We start from the raw sequence: 25214 nt of genomic DNA, 5'->3' as shown, positions 1-25214 counted from the left end.
TAGGTCTTTCATACAAGGAAGCTGTAACATTCCTGAATTTTCTTTTTTTTTTTTTCCTCCTAAAGAGAAATAGGAAAGGAGGTAAGAGTGAATTCTTACCCACTATGCAACCTTGACATTGGTAGGTACAAGTCTATTAAGTCACCACAATTCTTTTGTGGAGAGGAATTCACTTCAATTCCAATCAGATCAGGTCCTTACTGTGCAATTTCAATTATGTGTAAATTTATCACCCCATAAAGAAACCAGCCATGAATTACTGAGCAGGAATGGTATAAATCAGCTTGTTCAGTCGCTTCAGTACTTTCGTATTTAAGGTTTTTCATCATTTTATTTTGTTAGAAAAACCTAAAACGTTTTAAAGGATTTGTTTCATACTGCTATTGTTCTCAGATTAGCAGCAGCAGAAATATTTAAAGACCTGATTAGGAGGCTATTATTACAGCAAGCCAACATGTTGGAAGAGTTACTGCAGCTTCAATATAATCCTTAGGGAATGTTTCTATTTGCATTCAGAGATGGCTAGGTGGAATATAACTATACATTTAAGAGGCTTAGTTGATTTCTCAGTGCTCTATTTATTTTAAAATGACTCATTAAAGCCGTAATTTCTGTTTGGGATCATCAGTCAAAAGCATAGTTATCTCTTCAGGCAGAGATGGCAAGTGACCATGGGGTTTACCTAACCTCCACAAATTTCAGTGGGCCACTCAAACCATCAAGTTACTGCTGCTGAATGAAACTGCTCCATAATTTCCTCATACAATTATTCTCCAGGTAGTATTAACATATTAATCTACAAATTCTAGAGCCTAAAATAAACTACATAAGGAGCATTGGATTCTATTGCACACATTGTAAAATGCTGACATGCAAATTTTTTTATCTATTGGCAGACTCCTACCTTTTACATATTAATTGGCCTGTTCAAAAGACAGCAGAAGCTTCTGTGTTTCCATTTCCAGAGATCTAAAGCCCAGTAAGGCACTTCGGAAAAGTGATAGAATTATTGTATGCTGTGTAAAACCCAAAGTGTGCTGGTAAGGGGCAATATCATTTATTGCCAATACTACCTAGTAAGCATGCAAAACCAAAATTGATAAAGCACTGCTTTATCCAAGGAACCACAATTTTTTGGCCATCCCAGCTTGGCCCAGGGATTTTATTCAGATAAGATGACAACATATAAAACATTTTTTAAAAACTCAAACCAGGTTTTGTTTGAATAAAAATAGTTTAATTAGGTTTCTATTGGCTACATTTAAATCACATTTAATATTAAATTAATCTGTATTAAAATATGTACAAAGAATGATGTAATAATACATAAACTACTTATTCATTATAATACATGAAAACATTGAAGTCACAGTGAATTCAAGCAAACACTTCAAGTAGAAAAGCATTCCACATGTACACATATACACACTCACCAATGCACAGCAGGGTAAGGCCAATAACCCATTTCATATGGCCAAAGTAAAATGAAAGCTGTTATGGAACAGGATAAGCTACTCTGTCAATATTTATAGTGCTACAGTCTACACAGAATTATCATAGTATTTCAGCCTCCTTCCAGGAAAACTATTCCCAGAGTCAAGCTACAAGTGACAATGCAGTATCACAATGCATGACTAAAAAAGCTTTATTAACACTGGCATTCCCCAGATTTTTCATTTGGTATTTGGCAGTTACTCAGTATTTGGATTTTAAAAACCCTAAAATCTTAAAACTCCTCTCACAAAACAAGTCTTTCAATTAAACTACAAGACTTCAACCTGACAGTACTAAAAACCAGTTTCAATATTCTAGAACTTCAAGGAGAGTTTCAAATAGTTTGTTCAAAAAAATAAAAAGCATTCAAGACAATTTTAAAAGCACATTTGAATGGTAATATAAATATGGAACTTCAAAACCTATTTTTTGTTATGGGTCAACAACTGAACATCACAAGAGTATAGTCTACTAATAAAAGCAGGTCTGATAAATAGGAATCCAATATACAAATACCAGGTGACAGCTTTTGCCATTACAAGGGTGGGATGTTTAGAAAATGATGTGTTCAGTATCTCTGTGCTGAGATCAAAATCCTTTTGACCAAAAGGCATAAAAACACCGGTCCAGGCCTGTACCAGTACCTAAGACACACCAAAACTGCAGCACCATGAACTTTGGAACATCCAAAATAATTTCAGAGGGTCTCATCCTCAGCTTCCAGCACAAGGAGCCAAAAGGCACCACTGCATAACAAGAGCAGAAGACAAAACAATCAGTAGTCAGAGTGTAAAGAAAGAAACAAACCGCCATAGAAATCCTGTAAGCCATGCATGACTCTGCTGTCTAACAAGCAGCTTTGAACTAGTGTGAAGCTACTTGTCACAACTACGAGTCTTATAGCCTCATCTCTGCTCCAGGCAAAAACTACACAGCAACATAAACTACAAACTTAACACTGTGAAAGAAAACTGCAAATTCTGCATTAATGTCAAAGCCAGTGGCACTGCTGTGGCCAAAATTCCATCCTGATCTCAAGCCATCAGAATTAAATGTCAGTAACAGAGTGTCAGCTACAATTGGCTAATATTGCCATTTCTCTCACAACACAAACACATGGTCCTTTTCCACCCTAAGTTAAAAAGCCACAAAAAGTTAAGAACAATGAAAGAGAAGCTCATGGATGACAAAACTTACATCTCTTAAGGAGGAAAAAATTTCATTTGTACATTGTCTGCCTCCTCCTCCTCCAAACGAAAACAATTGTCTTTGTAAGAAACTCCTAGCTTCAATTTATATTTTCACTAAAGGTTGCCACATTTTAAAAAAATATTCTACAGATAGTAGCAGGCTACTTGATTTGTAATAATTTTTAGATTAATCCTTACAGTGTCTTACCTTTAGGACAAGAGAGAAATGAGTGCATCCAGAAATTTGCTCCGATCTTCTGTTTTCAATTCAATTACTAAAATAGGAAATATTTTATTACAGGATGCAAATAACTGAAAGATATACCAGATGTCACACTTGAAGAACAATAAGCCTGAGTATACCAATTTATATTCTTACTCGACTTTAAAAAGGAGAAGCTATTTGGACAAAATGCAGAAGAGATTGTTTATTTTGTGCTTAGATCTTAGCAAACTAATTTCTAGGTGCTCACTACACAATATAGCAGGCACTTCTTAAATCTAAGAGTATTTCTTTGTATGTTCAACATGCATAGATAAATATATATTGTTAAAAAAGCCTGTCTCTTTTTCAAGCATGTGCAAGTTGGGCTGATTTCACTGCCTAAGCGTCTCATCAGTACCATGTTTGGTTCGGCTGCTAAATTTACAGCCTTCACACATAACATCACGGACTGTAAAGTGAAGTGCAAATGTGAAAACCGTTGCTGCATGCAAAATGCAGACTGCCTCGAAAAGAGAAGTTTTTGGTTTCTGCAGCCGGAGGCAGCGCTTTGAGCCCGGGCCGAGCCCTCCCGTGGGTTGCGCTTGCAGCACAGACCCGCACAAAGGAGCCGCGCCAGCACCGCCCCCTGCGGGCCCCGGAGCGGGGCAGCGCTACTCACTCGACATCTCGAAGTGGTTGTGCAGCGTCCGGGAGTTGGTGCTCTCCGCAGCCTTCTCGAAGGCTCTTCCAAAAAAGCTGAGGCAGAAGTAGAAATACAAATAAGCGTCACAGGAAAGGATGTTTGCCAAGGTAGAAGCATGGAACTTTTTCCTGGCTGAGAGGTGGAAATGGCTCCCAGATATTTTTCCAGGTGTATTCAACACGCACCTCACTTATTCACGTGCAAGATTATTTACATTGGAGGCTTTTAGAAGTGAAGTAATGGGCCATATAGTGAACTAGTTCCCTTTTTTAAGAAGGAAGGAAAAGAAAAAGCCTTGTAAGGAAGGTCTTGAAGATCTGTATCTTCTCTTGAAGTATCTCATGCACACTGTATGCAAAAGGTGTGTTTTTGAGAAGGATACAATTCAAGTCAACATAATCAGTGTTAAATAAGTACAGGAAAGATATATTTGCTTGTAAACGTTATGCTTACTTCTTTTTGTCCGAGCTTTCTGTCTCCGGAGGAATCCCCACCATGATCACAGTTCCCTGTTCAACATCCATGGGTGCAGCCATGACCAGGGGCAGCAGCTTGCAACGCTTGTTTTTTGTCTGGAAGTCAGAAAGCCTCTTTGTTACACAAGGCTCAGAAAGCAATTTAATATCAGTTCTCCATGTGAGATAGTATTACATAGCCACCTAAGGATACAGCTATTCCACAGTTCAACAGAAGGTGGTTTCTTTACAGGATCTCTTAATCCACTTCTTCCTTACAGTAAAAGTCACTTTAAGGACTAGTAGAAATTTCAGTGATGTACTCCCTCAAAACTTAAAAAATTACACAAGTGTTTAGATTGTAATTATCTTAGTAATGAAAACTCAGTGCTATGAAGTGTCCCAAGTAGGTATCTTCCCTAGAGCAGCATTCACAACTATGCTAAAATCATCCAATCAATCAGCAGAAAAATATTATTAATAGTTTCATATAATGCTTTTAATAATCAGCTGCAAGTATCTGACAGAACAATAAGTCCTACACCAGCCAGAAGGTTGAGAGTCAAAAGCTTTTGATTTACTTACAGAGCAAACAAACGATTTCAGTAAGTATTTACTAAGCAGGCACAGAGACACTGGTTTGGAAAACAGTTTCACATCTGGTGTGCCCTAGGAAAAGAAGAATTATTTCAATTACAATCCAAGATGATTCTTATACTTAATTAATAACTTAATTTTATTACCTACTGACAAGTCCAGAAGCTTTGTGTGGCTCAAAGAACACTAATAAGAACCATTACAATATAGGAGTTTGAGCTCACCCAGCTTTGCAGTGAAGCCCTCTCCTGTTTGTGAGGGCTGATTCTGCCTTAGGGAAGTTCAGAGCAATGTCGATATTGACCCATCAGAGGACAGCACAGTACAGAGAAATAGGTTCTTTCTTACAAAGTAGCTCTTACTGTGCCAAGCAGTTAGGGAAACTGCTATTCAAGGATGATACAGTCAAAAAGGAGAGTCAAATGAGAAGCCAAACACAGAATTCTGACCTCCATGAGGGCACAGTAGAGAAAGGGCCCCTGAGAAATGACAAGGTTGGTGCAAATACAGCTGGCCACTGTCTGCTGAATGGCACGTAACTGCTTTTTGGCTAGGTCCAGTCCTTGGTGCAGCTTGTCCAGGTTACCCCTGCAACAAAAAGAATAAAAATAGACACTTTCTTATTAAAATAAAGTTTTTCACATGAACACTATTCATGGAGATGTTTTGGTTTTTTTCTTCAATAGCTTGTGAAGCAACAATTAATACTTTAGATCCATAATCCCAATACATTTCCCTAAATAAAATTGCAAAATACTTAAGAGGCATGTTTGAGTACCTGGAGAGACTGTCCAAAGCCTTAATGAAATTAGTTGTTTCAGGCCCCTCTTTCTCTATATTCTCCATGAGAGAAGTAGTTGCATAAACTATGTCACTTGCTGAGAATTTGTTCTTAAAGCCAAAGTGAATGCTGAAGGTCTGAACTCGTAAATCTTTCATTCTGCAAAATGAAATAAACCAGGAAAGTTTATCAACATTATCAACATTGACCAGTTGTCTCCTGAGTATGTTAATCTAAAGAACATGAAGAAAAGCCTTATCCTAACATTTGCAACAAGTCTAGTGTTACTTTGTCAATCTAAGAACCATATTTTTAAAAGAACATATTAGATCTTCTTCATACAAAAATATTTGAACTTAATTGAAAAGTACTTTGAGATAAAGTCTTTGTATTAAAACAATTTACCCAAATTTGTTTGCAGATTCTTCAATCATCTCCCGAAGATTTTCTTTCAAAGATATGTCCATGGAATTAAATTTCTGTTTCACTTGCTTCAAAGGCAAACTAAGAACAGAAGGAAAAAATTAATTGACAGGTATGCCAGAGGAAACAGGTATTTTGCCTTTTTCTCATAGGACTTTTAAAATTATTAGATAATTTACTAAGGTTAAGTCTGACTAAACTTGCAGGCATTTGTTTTTTCAGTCATTGAAAAGTGGATGTGAGGAAGCAGAGGTTACTTTACTGATCTGCCATCCATAAAGGCATACAGCAAGCGTTCCTTGTAAACCAACACACAAGCTGTGTAACTCAGAGACACTGCCACCTATTCAGGGCCCCACAATCATATTTAAAAACCAACAGCTTGACTACTTGCAAGCTATATTTTCCTGTAAGTCACTGAAAAAAAAAAAAAGATCCAGATTTTTATAACTCACCCCATGTCTGCCAAAAACTCCTGGAGCCTCTTCTGCCCTTGTACAGACCAAAGCTTAAGGCTAGCAGAGGTGTATGAGGTGTTACAGAGACTTTCGTAGAGAGACCAGTGCTGATACAGTGCCAGGCGCAGGCTGAACAGGAGTTATGGCAAATAACTGCAAGCACAAATATCCTCTGACCCCACAAACTCCACAACAAGTAGGTAAGTATTCAGCTGCCCTTACACATTGCATGTCTGTGCTGCACAAGATGCAATGAGAAGCTCAGGTGATGTAACACAAGAGGAGCAACACTGACCTCAGTACAGTACAGAACAGTAACCAGTTCTGAAAGGTTAAGCTGAACTGAAGCTCCACAAGCTGCTGAAAGAGGGATTCATGCACAACAAACATTCAGTTTTCCCTTTATTTTATTTCCATTCTCAGCAGAGATGGTGCTGGGATTTTTTTTCCCCTAGATAAAAACTCCAGAGGGGTTCACCAGAGAGGGGTAGTGTGTATTTTCCCCAGACCTTCTTTAAGGATACTCATATTCAAATGCAATTCTCATGCAGTCAATGGACAGAGAATTCTCTTCATCCTCGTTGCGGTGGTTGTGGCGAGACACGTGGCGCTGCAGGACCCCAATGTCAGTCACATATTTCATTCTTAAACAAAAACAAGTTTGTCACTTCACTTTCTGTCTGGGAATTTTTGTTCTTGATAACAAGAACACAAAATTGCTTCCTAAAATCAGCAGCATGAAAACTGTAGATACATTTTTAAACCCCCCAACTTGTTAAATAATATTTTTTCAATATTCATCTATACACCCATGCAATTACAACAAAAACCAACAGACTGACCAATGAAATCAGTTACTTATTACATTTATCTCTTCAAAAAAGTCCATGTATTAGTAACAATAGAACACCAGAATTAAAGTCGACACATGTAACACTAGAATTCTGATCGTATCTAGTAGGAAATAACAAAAAAAGAGGAAAAATATCTGAAACTTGTTCATTAAAACTGTAAAGGCAGCTGGAGGATACAGAACATACAAATTTTTCCTTTAATAAAGCTGTATCAAGTTCATGATTAGGTAAACTACTATTAAACACCATTTCTTCCCAGACCAGAGGCAATTGATTTATAATTTTGTGAAAAACAAAGTTAGCTTAAAAATTCTAAATAATAGAAAGTAATTTTTAAAGACATATATATTCTTATTTTTGGAAGGCAACAGATCACATTCAGGTATTAATATATTTAATATCACTGTTAGTTAATTACATCTGTTATAATAATACCCTTACGCTTCCTGATCTCTACTAATTGCTGTTAGTTACTCCCAAAACCAAAATTTTAAAAGATAGACAAATAAATAAGGAAGAAGAATAATAAAAAAGATAAATTTAAAAAAAACCAACAACTTTCTTACTGAGTGATTTTATCTTGGACCCATTGATCTGTTAGGCCAACAATAGCCCACCTAAAATTTTTTTGGAAGAAAAAAGAAATAGAAAAAAAAGGTTAAACTCACAAATATTCCAATAGAGTGTATTATATTTAATCCTCTAAGTATATAACAGAATGAATCAGAAACATTGTTTACTAACAGTACATAGAAGTTAATAACAAAATCATCTACTATTATTCCCTTTTTTGCAGACATACACACATAGTACCATTCTCCCTTTTTCCTTTTAATTAATTTACACAGATGCATCCTCTAGTTGAAGACAAGTACAAAAGAAACTGGAATCTCATACTGAAACCAAATAATTTTGGGAAATCTTGCCTGTCTTTGCGACAGGTTTAAGCTTCCAAACGCTACAAAAATGATGACAGAAACCTACCACAACATGTCATTCAAGTCCTTAGACATTATCCATGCCAGATCAAACATCACCATCGCAGACTACAAGAGGGAGAAGCAAAAAAGACAGGATAAATGAGCACAAGACACAGTTCACTAAACAAATAGAACAGTTAAATCTGCCAAGTACTAGCACGTGTTATTAAAGCTCTAGAAATCACACTGGAGTCTGACAATCTGCCAGCTGCTTCCTAAGATACTAAGTAGAAAGAAAAATATTCTAGAGAGCTCTGTAAATCTGCATTATGTATAAAGCAAACACTTAATAAAATATAATCAGAGAGGCCAAATGACAGAAGGAACAGTTTGATGTCCTAAGTGCTATGTTTAGGATAGCCTGACACTTTGAAAGACAAACAACTTTCCTACATGCTCAAGTCTTTGAGACAGTATTTTGTAAATGATAGATACCCTTTTAAAGATCTAAAAAAACCCATAAAACATTAAACTAAGTTAAACTACTTGTATATATATAATGTAGCTTATATATATATAACAATAAGATACAAAAATAGCAAGATGTAATAATATTATTATATTGAATAGTATTGTTAGGTAATTATATAATTGTAATTATAACATTGGATATTGTCCGATTACCTTTACATTCCCACCTTGAAGTTTTATAGCAAACAGAGTTTATACTTACTGAGGTCCCATGGTATTCATATTGCTCGTAATCAAAAAGAATTTCTCGTCTAAAATGGAGAAAAAAACCACATTTGACTAAATGCTGAACTGGTCATTGGATCCTATGAAAAATATAAGCCAGAAATGGTGATTAATACTTAAATTCCATTTTAGCAATTAAAAATATTAAACTCAGGTTAGGAATTATCTGCAAAGCAATTAGTCTTTAGTAACAACGTGGAAGCCACAATGAAATGTACTCATAAAGCAAAAAGGAAAAATTTTTTACAGCATTATTCCTCAACTCCCATTTTATCTGATTTGTTTCTGCTCATTCCTATTGACTACAGTGGAATTGTAAAAGTAGAAAACATAAGCACAAATTTCACCCCAAGACAGGTAAGAATATTACAGCTATTTGAAGTGAGCCAATCCACCTATTGGTACTCAAATTTTAAATTACTGTTTACAATTTCCTCCATTTAAACACTTTTTTATGTACTAAGTATCTCTCTCCGCTTTCTCTAGCTTTTGTAAACAAAATTACAACTAAAGCATGTTGCAAATCACAGCTTAGTATCTTGTGTTTGTATACTTAACACAATTTTAATCAAAGAATGAAAGAAGAACATAGAAGCAACACACGAAACACCTATTTACACACCTGCGTGCTTCCCATTCTCGCCTTTGTCGCCTTCTCATTGTCCTCTCTATTACCTCCTGTAAATTAATTTACAGCATGTTAAAAAGCTATAAAAAATATTCTAACAGATTAGCATCTAAATACCTCAATTAAAACTTAATTTAAAAAATGTAATTAAAATTTTTGTTTTAAAGCTTTCTTAAAAAAAAAAAAAAGAAAAAAAGAATATTGCCATTTACAACATCTAATGAGAAAAGTATTACCAACAATATTTCCAAGGAACACACATAAGATCTTTGTGAAATATTTAATAGATTTGAGAAAAGTTTTTGTGTATTGGTAATTTTCCTTTGAATTTGGTATCTTCTTTTGCTAAGATAGTGCCTTTTTTACATTAGTAGTAAAAAAACATACAATGCTAATGGGAAGATAACGTGAAATATATATTAATCTAAGGATGTCTTCGTATTTAGTTGCCCCTTAATGTTGCTGGTCTCATTCCTCTGCTTGCTTCTATAATATAAATAGAAAATACGCTGCAAGTAACATGGCAAATTTAATTTCATGTGTACACTTAATATACTTTTGTTAATTTACTGCTACAAGCACAGACAAAATGCATTGCTAAACTGTTTGAGCTTGTACCTTCACACTTTTGTTTTAGGAGTTCATATCTAAACAAGTTCTATTGCTAGACTGCCAAGCCCATAGCACATATTAGGAGATAGATCTCTCCAGTTCACTGATTATACAAAGAATTATGCATAAGCAAGTTCAAAACATTTTTTTATTTGGAGAAAATATTTCTGTGTAGTTCAGATAAATAATTTTTTTTATGTGAAACTGTACCTGTTGTAGTAGATTATTTTTAAATTGTACACTTGGATTTGTGATCTAATGGAACACAATTTTAAAATTAAATATTATTATGATGTAAAATCTATGTAATAGCAGAGTTATTTTTCTTCCTTTCACAACACAGCAGTGAAACAAACCTCTTCAAAGCGTCTGCGCTTCTCTAAGGGTTCTGAGCCATCACTTTCATTCTCTGAGTCCTCTTCTTCATCCTCTTCATCTCTGAAGATGTCATCATAAGCAGGAACATCAAGATCATCATCTTGCTTGACTAACAGCTTAATCTAGCAAGAAGAAAACTGTATTTTAGAGTAAGTATCTTATATAGTGAGCAAAATGGACTCTTACTTAGTAAAAGAAACTAAAAATTCATTTAGGCTGTGATTGATTCCTGACATTAAAAAATATTGGTTTTTAGTACAAATACCATAGTGATTTATAGACAATAAGAGTAAAAATCCATATTCCTTTGTTACAGCATTACTGAAATAATTATCATTTTAATGCTTGTTAAAATCAAATAATTTGTGCTTAATACTTCAAATTCTGTGTGTTGCTAGATGCTGAGGGATAATACATGTTACATTCTGGAGGATGTTTATCCTCTGATTTATGGCAATTTGATTTATAACAACAAGATTAACAGGTGTTTACTACTGACAACTACCACATTGCTAACATTAGAGATTTTACTACTGGAAAAAGGATTTTTTCTGATCATGTACATTACTACTGCAAATATTTACTTACTAATGCTGCTTTCTGACCTACAAGCTAATGCTCTAATGTCTTGCAAACACAGAAAAGCACTACACTGCTCACCACCACACTGTGGGGAGAAGAAAGAAAAGCTTTTACCTGTGTGTCATTGTAAACATTCACTACATTGATTGGTCTGTGACTGTCACATACAAAAAAAAGAGTATCCTCTTCAGGCTGCAAGATTTCCAGGAGGTCAACATTGGCACCACAATTAATAAGAACAAAATATTTGAACTGCAAACAAAAGCAGAAAAAAAGAATCAGAGTGTTACTTAAATTGCCAGGAAACATGGAAAACTGAAAACACGTTTACAAAACCTCCAAAGCACTCATCATTGCCAAAACTTGTATTTACTTTCTGATATTTGATGTCTCTGAGACAGAAAAAAATTTTTGAGGCAAAACATACAATTCAGGGATGTTGGACATCCAGTATCACCACCTTTGTATCTCAAAATGTGTGCAAACTTAACTTGACTCTATCAACATTACAGCACATTCAGTCAAGGTCATGTTAAAAACTTCACTAGTTTATTACTAGTATGTTGAAATGCAACCACAGTTTTGAAGTAACCACTAATAATCATGAGCTTAAGTGCTGGTATTTTAAATTGGGGAAGGGAAGAAATTTATCTTTACAAAAGATGAGCTGCAGCTTAAAAATTTTCCAGTATTTTTTCACCTGATCTTTATGCTCGAGAAAGGCAGTTTCAAGTTCTTGCCACCCAGACACTGGCACGAGTGTGTATTGCACATGGTCACATTGAAACAAAGCCTGCAAGGAAGCAACAGATGTTAGCAAAGGGGAGGGGAAAAAGCTTCTCCTGCAACGCTACACCACGCTATGATTCGATTCCATAAAAATCTTTCAAATAAAGACATCCAAAATGACAAATCTACACAAACTCTGAGAGTATGACTCACCAGATTTCAGTGCTATAACTCATGGTAATGAACATTACAAAAGCAGATTAAACCTCCCCCCTTTTCCCAGTTCAAACCCATTTATAGGATCCCAGGGCATACGTATTTCTCCTACGTTCAGCCTGCAATGATAATGAACCAAGACTTACTTGGAGTATTTTACAGGCACATAATGCATCAACATCTGAAGCAACAAGAAGAAGAACACGCTGCAAAAGCAACAAAATAATAGCATTAATATATTTATATAGGTGCCAAACAGAGTGTGCTGGTACATGAAATGTATAGAACACTGAGACAGCAGAAATTCAGATAGAGATTATCATAAGCATAAAACGGGATTGCTTCTGAATGGACACTGCACCCAAAATTAACCAGTTTGGATACCTGTCAATATTAAAAATAAGCAACTCCACATACCCAAAAGATGTCAGCTGCTTTAGGGAGATGTAACTACTCAGACTCCTCTGAACCTCACATAGTTTTTAAGTTTCACAACTAGTCAAGCCCTACGATTATTTTCATTGTGTCTAGAATGGCATTCATTTGCAGCACAGATCTGCAACAGAAAATCTGTAGCAAAATCAAGGGCAAGGCAAAGCAGGAAATAAATTCTTTTGCCTAAATTAAGGTTGGCTGGTATGGGGTTTTTTTTTTCGTTTCATGAGAGTGTTGGTTTTTTTCTGGGAGGGAGGGTGTTTTGAGATTTCCTCACAGCTGGAGAAATTAAGATAAATACTTCCATTTGCACAATCCATATCATTTCACTGGTAGAAATCACAAAAGACCGTCCAACAAAAGCTTCACCGCCTCAGTGTACACATCCACTGTGAACGGAGTTAAGCAAGCCTGGGTTAAAAATAAAAGCAGCAGAGAGACGTGCCACAAGAAAGACTGCAAGAAAAACATTAAAGATGGCAGAAAACAGTATTTAGCGTCTGGGCAAGTAACACCGAAAGGGCTGAAAAGATACTTTAAAAAGTAGTTCAGAGATGTCATGGTTAAGCATGAGATCCAGAACACACAAAATCACTTGTGAGGAAGGAGGTGAACTGTAAGTGAAATCCCTGGCGAGCCCTCACCGCGCTGACGCTGCTTTGTCTCAGGTTCCCATGGGTAGAGAAGGGGGAAAATACCCAGGAAAGGGATTTTTAGGACCCGGGTGACTGCCGGGCCCGCTGCCCTCAGCGCGGCCGTCTGCCCGGTGCTCCCCGCGGCCGACCCCCGCCCCGCAGCCCCCGGAGCGAGGCCGCCACCGCCCCAGAGCACCGGAGGGCCTCAGCCACCGCCGGCAGAGCCGGGGACGCCCCGCACCAACCCTGCGCCGTGAGGCGGCGAGAACCGCGGCAGCCCTGAGGGGAGAGAGCCCTGAGAGGAGGCCGCTCCGCCCGCCACCGGGGCGCTTGGGGTGCCACTCCCTTCCCCGGTCACGGCCCGCTGCCCGCACCTGGGTGACGATCAGGTCGTAGAAATCCCGGCGGCAGTCGGAGACGAACATGGCGGGAACGGGCGCGCGCGGCGGGAACGGGCAGCAGCCACGGGCCGCCCCCGCTCAAACTGGGCGCCAAAGCAGCGCCGCGTCCCATTGGTCCGCACCTCACAGAACGCTGGCCAATAGGAACGCGTCCACCTCAGCGCCCCTGCGCGAGCCGCCCAACCCCCTTCCGGGATTTCGCCAACGGGCTGGGGAGAAGGCGGTGACGATGCGCGCTGCTGGCCAATCCCAGGAGGGCCCCGGCCGGAAGCAGCCTCCTGGGTCTTGTCGCCCTGTCCGCCATCTTTGCTACGGGCGAAGTGTTTACTTTGCCAATAACGCGAGCCCGGCGAAGAGGCAGCAGGGCCGCGCCAACACCCGGTGACCGAAGAGGAGCCAAGCGGGTAGAAGGGGCTCCCGGAGATGGTCGCCTCGGAGGGCTCGAGGGCTCGCGTTCCGCCCTCACCCGCAATGGCCGCGCGAGAGGCCGGCGCCGAGCGGCACTCTGGGAGGGGCGGGGCCGTGGGTGGGGCCCGGCAGAGCCCGTGAGGCGAAGGAGCGGCCCTGGCCCGGCCCGGCCCGGCCCGGCTGCCCCGAGGGAGCGCCCACCGCCGCTGCCGCCGCCATGGTGAGGCTGGGGGGCGGCCGGGGAGGTGCCGCGTCACGGCGGCGACACTTCAGGAGCTCTCAGTGGGTGCTGTGACACTTTGTGTGCTGTAGATACTGGTTAATGCGTTCTTCTCTGTGTGTTGTTTTTCCCTCTCTAGTTCTCTTTTAATATGTTTGACCACCCCATCCCTCGGGTGTTCCAGAACCGCTTCTCAACCCAGTACCGCTGCTTCTCGGTATCTATGCTTGCCGGACCTAATGACAGGTCAGATGTGGAGAAAGGCGGGAAGAGTATGTGCATGTTTTATTTTGACTAATAAACTTGTTGGAAGAGTGTTTATGAATAGTGTCAAGTAATGCAGCTTTTGGCCAAGACAGCAGAAACACTGAAAACATGGTTGACAGAGTGCTGAGCACCCTGGGTGGGGCTTTGAGGAAGGAGGAGGGGTCATCTTCCGTTGCATTACTCGGTAATTAAAAATGTTTACCAAGTGAATCGGGGTTTATGGGCATTAGAAGGAGACAGTCTTCTTTTATAAAGTTTCTTGTTACAATCTTCGATCTAGTGTAAGCCATGGAAGTTTATTACTTTCTGCCCCCACCGTGTTGTACCTCACTTAATCTGTATAAAGTAATAGATTGGCCAGCTTCATTTTCAGGTTGTCAGACTAATACTATGTTGTTTTGAGTTGGTATGGATTGAAGAGCACCTGTGAGCCCAAACAAGTAAAATCAGCTTTGGGAAAATTTTTCTTTAGTAATGGTATTGTAAAACCTTGTCTTCTCTTTTATTTTTCCCCGATTATAATTCTGAAATCTCCACATAGCAGGGGTATTTGTCATGACTGATTCTACTGAAGTCTCTGCCTAAAAATGAATTTGCAGATTTTAGAATCTGCCCTTTTTTTAAAGGAGATTTTAGAGAAAGGAAGGATAAAATTTTATGTTATGTACTCTCATACAGACGTGCTTTTCCTAATTTTACATTCTTATTCATTTCTGCAGTAATTATGCCACCATCAGCTTTGGATCAACTCAGTAAGTGAATACTTTATTCTGGAATAACAACCTTAGAAATAGAAGCAAATGTGTAGGCAAATACCACAGTATTTTAGTTATCTATTCAAGTCTTAAATAGAGACTGTGAGACTAATTAGTTTTAAAAAATGTATTTTGAAGGTATTTTTTCTGTCAGAATTAATGGGACTTGTCTGTCTTCAAGTACAGACATCTGAAGTCTTGGGTTGCCTGAGCATTTAGAGTTCTGAGTGTGATGCCAACACCGTATTTGTGTATCTGCTTTCTCTGTAGTTTTGAGCAGTTGGAATAATGGTGTGAGTGGAATCCTCTCCTATAGTCTGGCTCATTCTCTTGGTGATGTTTGATCTCTGAAAGCTTCAGAAATGTGCTAGTGGCTTTTAACAAAGAAAATTTTTTTCTCCTTTCTCACCAGGCCGCCTTAATATTACTTACCCCATGCTGTTCAAGCTGACCAACAAAAACTCAGACCGAATGACACACTGTGGAGTGCTCGAGTTTGTGGCTGATGAGGGCATATGTTACCTTCCACACTGGGTGAGTTGCCTCATGCTGGACTGTCAGAACCTGAAAAGTAGGATTAGCGAGTTGCCAAGTTTAATATTAGAGAGGTGGAACGTTTCCTGACAGTGCCTGTCTCTGCTGATCATGTTCAACAGCATGTTCAACAACAGCCTTCAGTTCTGGCTCAGGCTTCCCTCCACAGAAGTTTAACTGAGCAAAGCAGACTGCTTTTTAACATGCACCTGACTGTTCTTCCTGAAGTTGAATATACATGAGAACTGAGATACACAGGAGAGAGATTTGAAAACATCAGACATATTGAAAGGGCTTTGTTTGTTTGTTTCCATTCTTGCAGATGATGCAGAATTTGCTGCTGGAAGAAGGAGGCCTGGTGCAAGTAGAGAGTGTTAATCTGCAAGTTGCTACTTACTCAAAATTTCAGCCACAGAGTCCAGATTTTCTTGACATCACCAATCCCAAAGCTGTGTATCCTTCCTATTCAATTATGGAGTAAGGGGAAGAAATTTCTCTTCCAAATTGGAATGATCAAACAGAGCTAGTTTTTCAGGTGTGACTCATACGCTTCCAGTAGTAGGTGGCCACTGCTGCTCCTTCCGAAAATAGAAGGGATGGAGAGCTGATGTACAGAGATGTGATCAGTTGTTGGTACAAAGTGTGGTCTGGAGTGAAGAAGGAGGAGTGTTGGCTTAAAATCAAATGAGTTTTGAGTGTCCCTTTGAAAAACTTGTACACCCTAATATTTACTAAAATCCTATCTGCAGTACTGATGGCTTTTAAACCATGTTTGAGAAACCAGGGATTAGAGATCTACAGTATGGTAACTTTAAAGCTTTGATGTTTCTCTGAAAACAAATATTTTATCTTAACATACTCCAAAGACTGGAAAATGCATTGAGAAACTTTGCCTGTCTAACTACTGGGGACGTTATTGCCATCAACTACAATGAAAAGGTACAGTATAGGGTTGAGGGTTAGAGACTGAGTTCAGTTGTTGGATGTTGGTACTAAAACAATCAACCCAGAGCTGTGCCGTGCTTTGGACAAGTAATGCCACATGGCAGATTTCACAGTTGGTTTTCTATTGGAGGGAAAAAGGAGTCAGCTAAGTCTTTTTCTGAGCTGCTGTTTAAACTTTTAGAAACTTTAGAAACTTTAAAGAAAATAAATGTGCTGTTGAAGGTTTTACAAGTTAAGGGAAAGAATTCATCCTAAATTCAGAATTTGTTTTCAAAAATGTAGATTGAAGTACAGTAGGAATGCAGCAAGGTACAGTAATAGATTCTCTGACTTCTAAGTTAAAAACTTTTGCTTTTAAGTTCTGTAGAGACCCTGAAGTGTACAGTCCTCAACCTAAAGAGCACTTACTGCAGTTTTCTTCAAGCTCTCTGAAGGGAAAGGTTTAGATATGCTTTTCTTATACACAATGCAATCTTAAAATATCTGTTACTGTTTCAGATCTATGAGCTTCGGGTAATGGAGACCAAACCAGATAAGGCTGTGTCCATCATAGAGTGTGATATGAACGTAAGTTAAAGCTGATGTGGAAAGTCTGCCCTAACTGTGCCTTCCCAAGAGGAGAGGGCACTTGTGCAGGGATAGCTCTGCACACCCAGCCGCTCTGATGCTGCAAGAAAGGTGCAGTCCATGGGGTAGGGAAGATGACTCATTTGAGAGTACTCATGTGCCATTGTAACCCCATCTGTGATCTTGATTAGCACCTGGTGTACCATCAGGTGACTGCAGTGCCTAGAATTTAATGTTTGGCTTCAGTATGTTTTATCTGAGTTTTATTTAATAGCCGTGTCTTGACTCATACCCCAGTGATACTGTGATGCTGTTTTACTGCTCTGTTTCAATGACATGCTAAGGCTCGTTCCTAGGAGGCTTGGTCTTTTTTTAGTTCTGAGTAAAACGTTTAACAAGCAAACCTCAGTTCTTTTTAGATCAAATGTAGTGATAATAGTTCATGGAGTTTTGAGGAATAGTAGTATAAAGCTTACGATTTAAAGAAAAATATTAATTTTTTTTTTCATGCTTTTTGTGTAAATAGGTGGATTTTGATGCTCCTTTGGGATACAAAGAACCAGAAAGAAGTGCACAACATGAAGAGCCCACAGTAGGTTAAGCTTCTCTTCTTCCAAAATGTATTCCCTAGAAGTCAGCATTGCTTGTGGAGGGGAGCAGTGAGTGCCAACATGTTTTTTCTTTAAACAAGTTCTTAAGGTTAAACTTTACTTACCAGAAGCTTTTGCATGTGTTACTTAGGAGATTGTTGTTTACCAGCTGTTGTTTTTTGAAAGGGATTGTTCTGAAGTTTTGTTTGGTCAGAAATACTTGTAACTGTTTTCATGTCATGTACATGTCAGAACATGAACATAATAAACTTGCTTTTTCCCCTCACAGGATGTGGAAGCAGACCACAGTGGATACGTGAGTGACATAGGATTTCGTGTAAGTCCCCTATTTCTGCTGGTTTGTGAATGCTGTAAAAACGGTGAAGGAAAGTTGTTCTGAGCAACTACAAAATATTAGTACCTGTTCTTAGAGGTGCTTGTTATTTAACTGGCAAGTGCCTGTGAATGTTTTATGTGATCACAGCCAGGAACAGCATGACTTACTCTGCAAAGGGCAGATGGGAGACTGAAACAGACCCCTACACCCACGATTCATCAGCTTATGTGTACCAAAAAGAAGCATGCTGAAATAAATAACTAAATAAAAATTGCTGTAAGGTTTTACAGAATATAATGTCCTTGTGCAGGGTGCTTTCAAATGCCAGGAGTTAAATTAAAACTCATTATGTATCCACAGGCATTCTCTGGATCTGGAAACAGATTGGATGGCAAGAAGAAAGGTGTGGAGCCCAGTCCCTCACCAATTAAACCAGGAGACATCCGAAGGTATATCTGTTTCATTCAGTTGTCAGCAAGTGAAGGATCAGTGTGTGAGCAGTTTCAGTTTTTATCCCTGCTCCTGCAATATAGACAAACTAATTTCATCATGAGCTTGCCTTTAGAAAAGAAATAGTTTTATCTACAGGCTCATGGAAACATGCCTTTGGCCAAGCTTCCACAAAAACTCCAGTATTTGATTATTTACTTATCCAATCTGTGCCTACCTTCAGAAAATAATTCAGTGGTTTAACTCTGGAATTATTTAGAAAAGAAAATGTGCAGTCAGTGTTGGCACTACACTGACAAACAGAGAATAGGTCTCTCTGTGTTCAATTCAATGGTAAGTATAAAACTTAATTCATAATATTTTTATGCTTGTTTTCCAGAGGAATTCCCAACTACGACTTCAAGATCGGTAGAATCACATTCATTAGGAATTCACGTCCACTGGTTAAGAAAGTGGAAGAGGTAAATAAAGTTGAATCCTCCCCAGTTTTGGTCCAAGTTTATGGCCCCCCTCTCTTTTCTCTTGATTTTTTTACAGCATACTTCTGTTAAAAAGTGGTAGTAGTTTAGAATGGTTTGAATTACAGGAAGCAACCTCTGATGTCCTTGTTACTGATGCAAATAGATTGGCCTGATGTCAGTTTAATAAGCCAGTGCACACTTCTTTCAGTTGGCTGAAAGGTCACCAAAATGCTGTTTTACTTTCAGGAAGAAAGTAGTTTTTGTCTAGATTAAGGATGTGAAATATCTACAGTCAGTGGCTGCTCTGATGGAGTATTCTTGCTAACAATCATTCAGCTTTCATCACACACAAGCAGTGAGCAAAGAGGTAACAACCTTTTTTCCCTCTTTTGTTTTTCCAGGATGAATCTGGAAGCCGGTTTATTGCCTTTTCAGGAGAAGGCCAGTCCCTGCGCAAAAAAGGAAGAAAGCCCTAAGTTGTGGTACCTTCAGCTAGTTAGGGGGAAAATAAAATAACAGTTGCAGCATCTTGGGTCTCAGTTATTGCAGTTGAGAGATTGTTTTGCAACACTTAATAGGTGTTTTGGTTTTGGTTTCATGTTTAGAGCTGGAGATTTCAGGCTGTCTTGATTTTCAGTTGAAAATTAAGTTCTGGGAATTTGGAAGAAGCTTTTTGTATGTGTTGTAAAGATGGGAACATAGATCTCTGATAAATCTGAGAAGCAAAACTAACAAGCTCTACCTTACTAAGGGTCCGGTTCTTAGACTACATCCTCCCCTCATCTCCCGGGTGATGATGGTCTCATGTTGCTCTGTGCTTGATATTTTCCTCCCTCTGTATATATTTTGCCACAATTTCAGGTCAGCTTTTTTGGTGTGGTGCAAATGAAGGGTGACTTTGGTGTTTAGGACTTTTGTGCAGGGAGTCTCTTTGAGCTTAGCTTCGGGTGTTGGGTTATTAATCATTCTAAGCAAACCCCCTGTAACTGCTTTTTATATTTATAATTAATAACATGCCTTTTAATAGTTGAGATACTATAACGTAGTGTAGCAATCTCACGGTACGTGTAGGGAGAGGAGAGGCCCAGCTGCACTGCCCGGTGCCGCTTTGGAGCGGTGCGGGTGTATCCTGTGCGCCCTCTGGTCTGCCGGGGAGCGTACCGGGGTGCGGCCCCTGCGCTCTCCTGAGAGTCCGAGTAAAGGTTCCTCGTACCCAGCCGCGTCCCTGTGTGGTGATTTTGGAAAGACCGAAGGGCGGGGACTGCCGCGCGTCCCAGCGCCTCAGCCGGCGGCGCTTGTCACGTGCCGGCCGCCGCGCCGCCATTGGCTGGCGGGCCCGGGGCCGGTTTGTGCCGCCCCTCGCCATTGGGCGCGCCCGCGCGTGCAGCCGTAAGCGCGGCGGCCATTGGCGGCGGCGCAGCATGGCGGGCGCGGGCGGCTCCTGGCGGGTGAGCGGGCGCGGGGCCGGGGGCGGCGGGGCTGGGAGCGGGAGCGGGCAGGCGGCGCGGCTCAGCTCAGCCCGGCCATGTCCGTCCGCAGCCGCCGCGGTCGTGCGAGGACTACTGGGGGGAGTGGAAGCATTGCCGTGGGCTGCGCCACGCCTTCCACCACTACTACGCGCACGGGGAGCTGCCGGATTGCGGCCGCTGGCGGGAGGACTACGAGGCCTGCCGCGCCTGGGAGAGGGACCGCGCCGCCGCCGCGCAGGTACCGGCCCCGCTCCTGGTCTGTCCGGGGCTCTGTCGGCCGAGGCTGCTGGGACAGAAACCCCGCGGCCGCGGGGGTTGGGGAGGGTATGGCAAAGCAGGCGCCGGCTCGGAGCGGAGGTGGGTAGGGTTGTCTTAAAACGTAGTAAAGGATCCAGGGAATATTTTCAGTTTTCAGCTGTAAAAGCTCTTGATTTCTGTTACTGTGACATTTCCTTCCTAATAAGAAAAGCCGCCACGTTACAGGCAAAAGTCATTCCTGGGGTGTCCAGAAATGCCGCTGGCTACAGCCCCGCGGACACTGGAGCACACGAGCCCTGCGGCACAGGCTACAGCGGAACTCCTCCCTCCAGCCAGCCAGGACAGCTGCTGGCAGAGACGGTTCCGCAGGAGTGGTAGTTTCCTTCATAACGTAGGAGCCAGGGGCAAAATATAAATATGAGTAAGTTAAAAACTTGTATCCTGGCTTAGATAGATAGCATTTAGCACTTCTGCTTAAGCATGATAAATTTCTATTTCTCCTTTTATCTCAACTATTCACAGCAAGAAATCAGCTCTGTATGACTGGAACATCCAACACTACTATGGTAATATTTTTTTCCTGTATTTCAGGAAGCTTTGTGCAAGAGTGAAAGAGCTCGAGTTATGGAAAAACAGAAATATGCTCCAGTGTGGAAACTCAGGAAGAGCCCACCACCTGACTGGTATCTACCACTTGACCATGACAAATCAAATTAACAAGACTGTTACCTGTGTTGGCCAGTAACATAATACACAATTCAGAATTATGCTGGCTTTTTTTTTTCCTTCCACATCATCTTGAAGTTATACAACTGTAGCTCTGCCCTGCAATACTTTAGCATTCACTCAAAAATAATGAAATTTTATTTAAACATGGAGTATATTTAAAGGGAGATATGAGGTGCTTAATTTGATTGTGGTCTTTTACTGCTATCTTACACTTCAGGATTTCATCTCAGCAGGCAACTTCCAAATTAATGCACACATGATCTAGCTCTGAGGACGTCTTGCCCTACCAGCTAGCACTGAGGCTTTTGGAACGAGGTACTGACCCCAGGCATGCCAGATGGGGAAAAAAAACCAAGCTGGGACTCTCCCCTGCCAGCTCAGGACAATCCCAAACACTGGCATTTAAAAGACATTTCCCAGAATCAGGATTGTGGTGGTTCAAGAGCTTCTCACCTGGGGAGAAGGTGCTGCACACCCTGAAACTGCCCTTTTGTGGAACTGCTTGAGTGGTGGTGTGTGTTGTGGCAATATTCAACACTACTGAAAAATAAAGGTTTAAATGAATGTAGAGAGAGATCTGGTTTGTTTTAGGGCAAACCCATGGAAACTTAGTTACAACAGTTACATGGCAATATAAGAAGATAAAAAAAATTGGCTTTGCCACTGTGTAAGGTCATGTAGCTTTGCTAGGCGTGTTGTTACCTGCATAGTCATTACAAAACCCCAAACACAGAGATACTTCATTTATTTTTTTTACAGTCACATTCTGCAGTGTTGTAACCTGCAGGAAAAATGTTTATTCTTATTCCAATCTTTCTTCCTTCAGTCGGCTGAGCACCTCCTGGCAGCTGAAGCAGGACCTCCTCCATCACTGTGTGTACACCTTGGTAATGTCAAGGCACTTTCCTTCGGGGGGATCATAGCCAGGAAGGGGAGGGGTGTAACTGGGTCCGTCCCTCTCGAAGGGGAAAAGCCCCTCATCCCTTCGGATTGCTGCCTGGTACAGCTCCTCAGATTCCAGGCGCAGTTCCTTCAGTGCCTCTTGCTGAGATTCTACAAGGGCCTTAATTGCTTTCTTTTCTGCCTCATCTTGTTTCTGTTTAAACAAACACCACTTCTTCAAAAGTAAAACTCTTCTTTCAGACTCTTCAGGAGAAAGAGCGGGAAGACTTCTCACCCTGACGAAGAGAAGGATAACATGGGTAATAGAGGAATAGCCTGACTCCAAAGACCAAACTAAGAAAAACAAAATGCTGAAACCAAAAATCCCACCACCAAGCAAAAAAAAAATCCCCACCAAACCCAGAGAATACATTGAATTCACTAATAATTTAGTCAGTCTGTGAGGTCTTCCAGTCAATCTAACAGGAACTGCACATTACTGTTTTTTCATTACTTTTAGCAAGAACAAATAATATTTCCTTTCCACATTTTTGTCCTCATGGAAGTGGGTACGGTTTTGTGCTAAGGTCGGCACTATGTTCCAGTTGTGCAGAGAAAGAAATTCACTGTGAGTGCAGGTGCATGGTGAAAGACCTACTGACCTGTTGCTCTCTGAGTACTTAAGTGGTGTTATAAAATCCTCAATTGGAATCAGTTCTGGGGCAGCTTTTTCCAACTTTTTAATCCTTTTCTTCATACGCTCCTTTTGTGCTTGCTCTTTCTTCACATCCACTTTCTTCTTCTTCTTTGGTTGTGCTCTACAAGGGAAATGGTAAATGAAAGAAGATATTTTGTCCTTTAATTCAACACCAACAACTTTCACTTTCCTTTCCCATGCTTAATTTGGTCCCTGACACACGTTCCAGCCATTAGCTTTATTCAGGTAGTGTAATTTCCAGGAGTCAGTGACATGTCTGCTGAGATTTTCTGCAGAGAGAACTGTAACTGCCTGGGAAAAGCAATTCTGTGCTGAACGTCAGAATGACCTGAAGAAGTTCCACAAAAATTGGATTGGAATTGTTTTCACTGGCTCAGAGTGTAGCAGAGGAGGTTTATCATACAGTGGCTTGTGTTGGAAAGGACCTTAAACCTCATGTGGTTCTAACCCCCTGCCATGGGCAGGGAAACCTTTCCCTAGACCAGGTTGCTCTAAGCCCCATCCAACCTGGCCTTGAACAAATATTCCTGTTATTTCACATTAAAGAATGCAAGTGGTTTTACACATGCTTCTAAAATTTCTGCATTTGGAGCCCAGTTGGGCTGTAGATGTTACTTCTCCATGCAGATCCAAGGTATCATTGCACACTCCACAAACACGAACTGACCCTCATTCCTGCCTTGCAGACTGAACAAACAACCTTTGTGGTGTGAAACAGTCCCTCTCCAATAGTACTTAAGAGCTACCTGGGTATTTTAAATCCAGCTGCATCAAAACAAAAACACAGACACTGAAATGTGGCACAGAAATACACGTGGGCTGCCTCTGCCTTCACAGCAAAGCATTTCTGGTTCAGCTGGGCTTTCATTGGTGTTGTCCAGCAGGGAATTCTGAAGCACTGCATAAATCCCAACATTTCCAGCTGCCTTCCGTGGTTGTGCTACCCACAAACACAAAGTGATAATTGTATCACCTCTGAACTCTCCACAAGAGGTCAACAGTTCCTAACTGCTTTAGCATATAGCGACTTAAAAAGGTATACTTAAAGGTTAAATTTGGACTTGGGAAAATTTGTGCTCTCCCAGTGGATGAGAACACTTCTATGTAACTCCAAAAAAGCTGCACTCACCTGACAGGGAGGGATGTCCTGAACTCCAGCAATGAGCTCTGCCAGTGACTCCCTCGGAGCGGGACCCTCTGGGGCAGCCAGGAGCTGCAGGAGGAACAGGAACATAAAGCATAAGGAGACAGTGACTCTGGTGTCACTGATTCTGCACAAGAGCTATTTGTTATTCATATATTACAGTGATGAGTTTTGAACCATCTTCAGCCACTTCATTCACGGCAGGATACAGCGTTTGCCCAGAGATGCCCTCAAGAGCTTGAGCAAGGTAACTGCTCCCAAATATGGACTGGTCGGTGTGAGCCCACAGGGTACCGAGGGGTGAAACAGATACAGTGTTTGGATAGGTTATAGCGGTTCTATTTTTAAGCTCTGACAAAGACCCCTTTGAGGAGCTGGTATGGGAGAGGTCAAACCACCGTCGTTCAGATTAGGAGAGCGACGCCCACGCTCATATCTCCGTGGGTGCCACGGGAGATCGAACCGGCCCGGGTGTCAGGACACCGACTTGTCCAGGTGCGGGAGCCCAGCGCAGGCCCAGCCCGCCGCGGGAGCCCGGGCGGGGGACCAGCTCCAGGAATGGGCGTGCGCGGGCTGGGCAGGCACCGCGGCTAAAGGGCGCTTCCCGGGCTCTCTCCCCGCGCTCCTGGGGCAGGGCGGCCGCAGGCCCGGTCCCGGAGCGCGGCCCCAGCCCTACCTGAGCCCGGTCCCGCGGAGCCCCCGCGCCGCCGCCGCCCACATGGCCCCACTCTGCGCCGCGCCCCTGCCGGCCGCGCTCCGGCCCCGCGTCCCCCGTTCCGGCGCACAAACGTTCCGCCGGGCGCCCTACGCGGAGCTCCCGCCCCGCCGGCCCCGTCCCGCTCCGCCCGGCAGGGGGCGTCCGCCCGGGCTGTAGTGGGGGGCGGTGCCTGGCGGGGGAACGGCGGGGTCGGGGGCGCTGTTTCCCGCCGGGCCGGTTAGGCGGTTGCCAGGCGCCGAGTTCCGGCGGTGCCGGATCGCCGGCGGCGCCGGGCGGGGGATGCGGCGGGGCGGCGGCGGCACCGGGACAT

General features: G+C 41.6%; 4 protein-coding genes across 6 annotated transcripts; 2 read left to right on the top strand and 2 right to left on the bottom strand.

The window, feature by feature from the left end:
• Positions 1–1209: 1209 nt before the first annotated feature.
• Positions 1210–13560, bottom strand: CDC45 (cell division cycle 45). Its single transcript, XM_042034935.1, has 19 exons — positions 13426–13560; positions 12128–12187; positions 11737–11829; positions 11151–11288; positions 10433–10576; positions 9459–9514; positions 8814–8862; positions 8145–8206; positions 7727–7777; positions 6831–6950; positions 6304–6435; positions 5831–5929; positions 5423–5584; positions 5094–5232; positions 4633–4716; positions 4046–4164; positions 3569–3645; positions 2893–2959; positions 1210–2240 (listed from the first exon to the last, which is right to left on the bottom strand). Exons 1-18 carry the CDS (start codon positions 13474–13476, stop codon positions 2895–2897), a joined length of 1701 nt encoding a protein of 566 aa, XP_041890869.1. The 5' UTR covers positions 13477–13560; the 3' UTR covers positions 1210–2240; positions 2893–2894.
• Positions 13561–13992: 432 nt separating this feature from the next.
• UFD1 (ubiquitin recognition factor in ER associated degradation 1) lies at positions 13993–20202 on the top strand. The gene is made up of 12 exons (XM_042034936.1): positions 13993–14080; positions 14220–14352; positions 15067–15099; positions 15515–15636; positions 15959–16089; positions 16503–16575; positions 17080–17148; positions 17675–17740; positions 18028–18075; positions 18436–18524; positions 18905–18986; positions 19388–20202. The coding sequence occupies exons 1-12, from the start codon at positions 14078–14080 to the stop codon at positions 19460–19462; spliced, it is 924 nt and encodes a 307-aa protein (XP_041890870.1). The 5' UTR covers positions 13993–14077; the 3' UTR covers positions 19463–20202.
• On the top strand, positions 20202–22010 carry CUNH22orf39 (chromosome unknown C22orf39 homolog). 3 transcript variants are annotated; one of them, XM_042034940.1, is made up of 4 exons: positions 20202–20434; positions 20526–20693; positions 20939–21134; positions 21305–21480. In XM_042034940.1, the coding sequence occupies exons 1-3, from the start codon at positions 20408–20410 to the stop codon at positions 21089–21091; spliced, it is 348 nt and encodes a 115-aa protein (XP_041890874.1). In that variant the 5' UTR covers positions 20202–20407; the 3' UTR covers positions 21092–21134; positions 21305–21480. The 3 variants fall into 3 exon arrangements, with proteins under 3 accessions (XP_041890874.1, XP_041890872.1, XP_041890873.1); XM_042034938.1 differs by lacking the exon at positions 20939–21134 and adding an exon at positions 21660–22010 and having other exon boundaries at positions 20336–20434; positions 21305–21396; XM_042034939.1 differs by lacking the exon at positions 20939–21134 and having other exon boundaries at positions 20336–20434; positions 21305–22010.
• A 160-nt stretch (positions 22011–22170) lies between these two features.
• On the bottom strand, positions 22171–24957 carry MRPL40 (mitochondrial ribosomal protein L40). The gene is made up of 4 exons (XM_042034937.1): positions 24863–24957; positions 24172–24255; positions 22987–23142; positions 22171–22620 (listed from the first exon to the last, which is right to left on the bottom strand). Exons 1-4 carry the CDS (start codon positions 24904–24906, stop codon positions 22311–22313), a joined length of 594 nt encoding a protein of 197 aa, XP_041890871.1. The 5' UTR covers positions 24907–24957; the 3' UTR covers positions 22171–22310.
• Positions 24958–25214: the final 257 nt, after the last annotated feature.

The sequence above is a fragment of the Corvus kubaryi genome, unplaced genomic scaffold (genome assembly GCF_017639235.1).
Source record: "Corvus kubaryi isolate FWS band 111438036 unplaced genomic scaffold, C.kubaryi_AGA036_p1.0 37382, whole genome shotgun sequence".
In the NCBI taxonomy this organism is placed as follows: Eukaryota; Metazoa; Chordata; class Aves; order Passeriformes; family Corvidae; genus Corvus; species Corvus kubaryi.
This window is presented reverse-complemented; position numbering and strand designations above follow the sequence as displayed.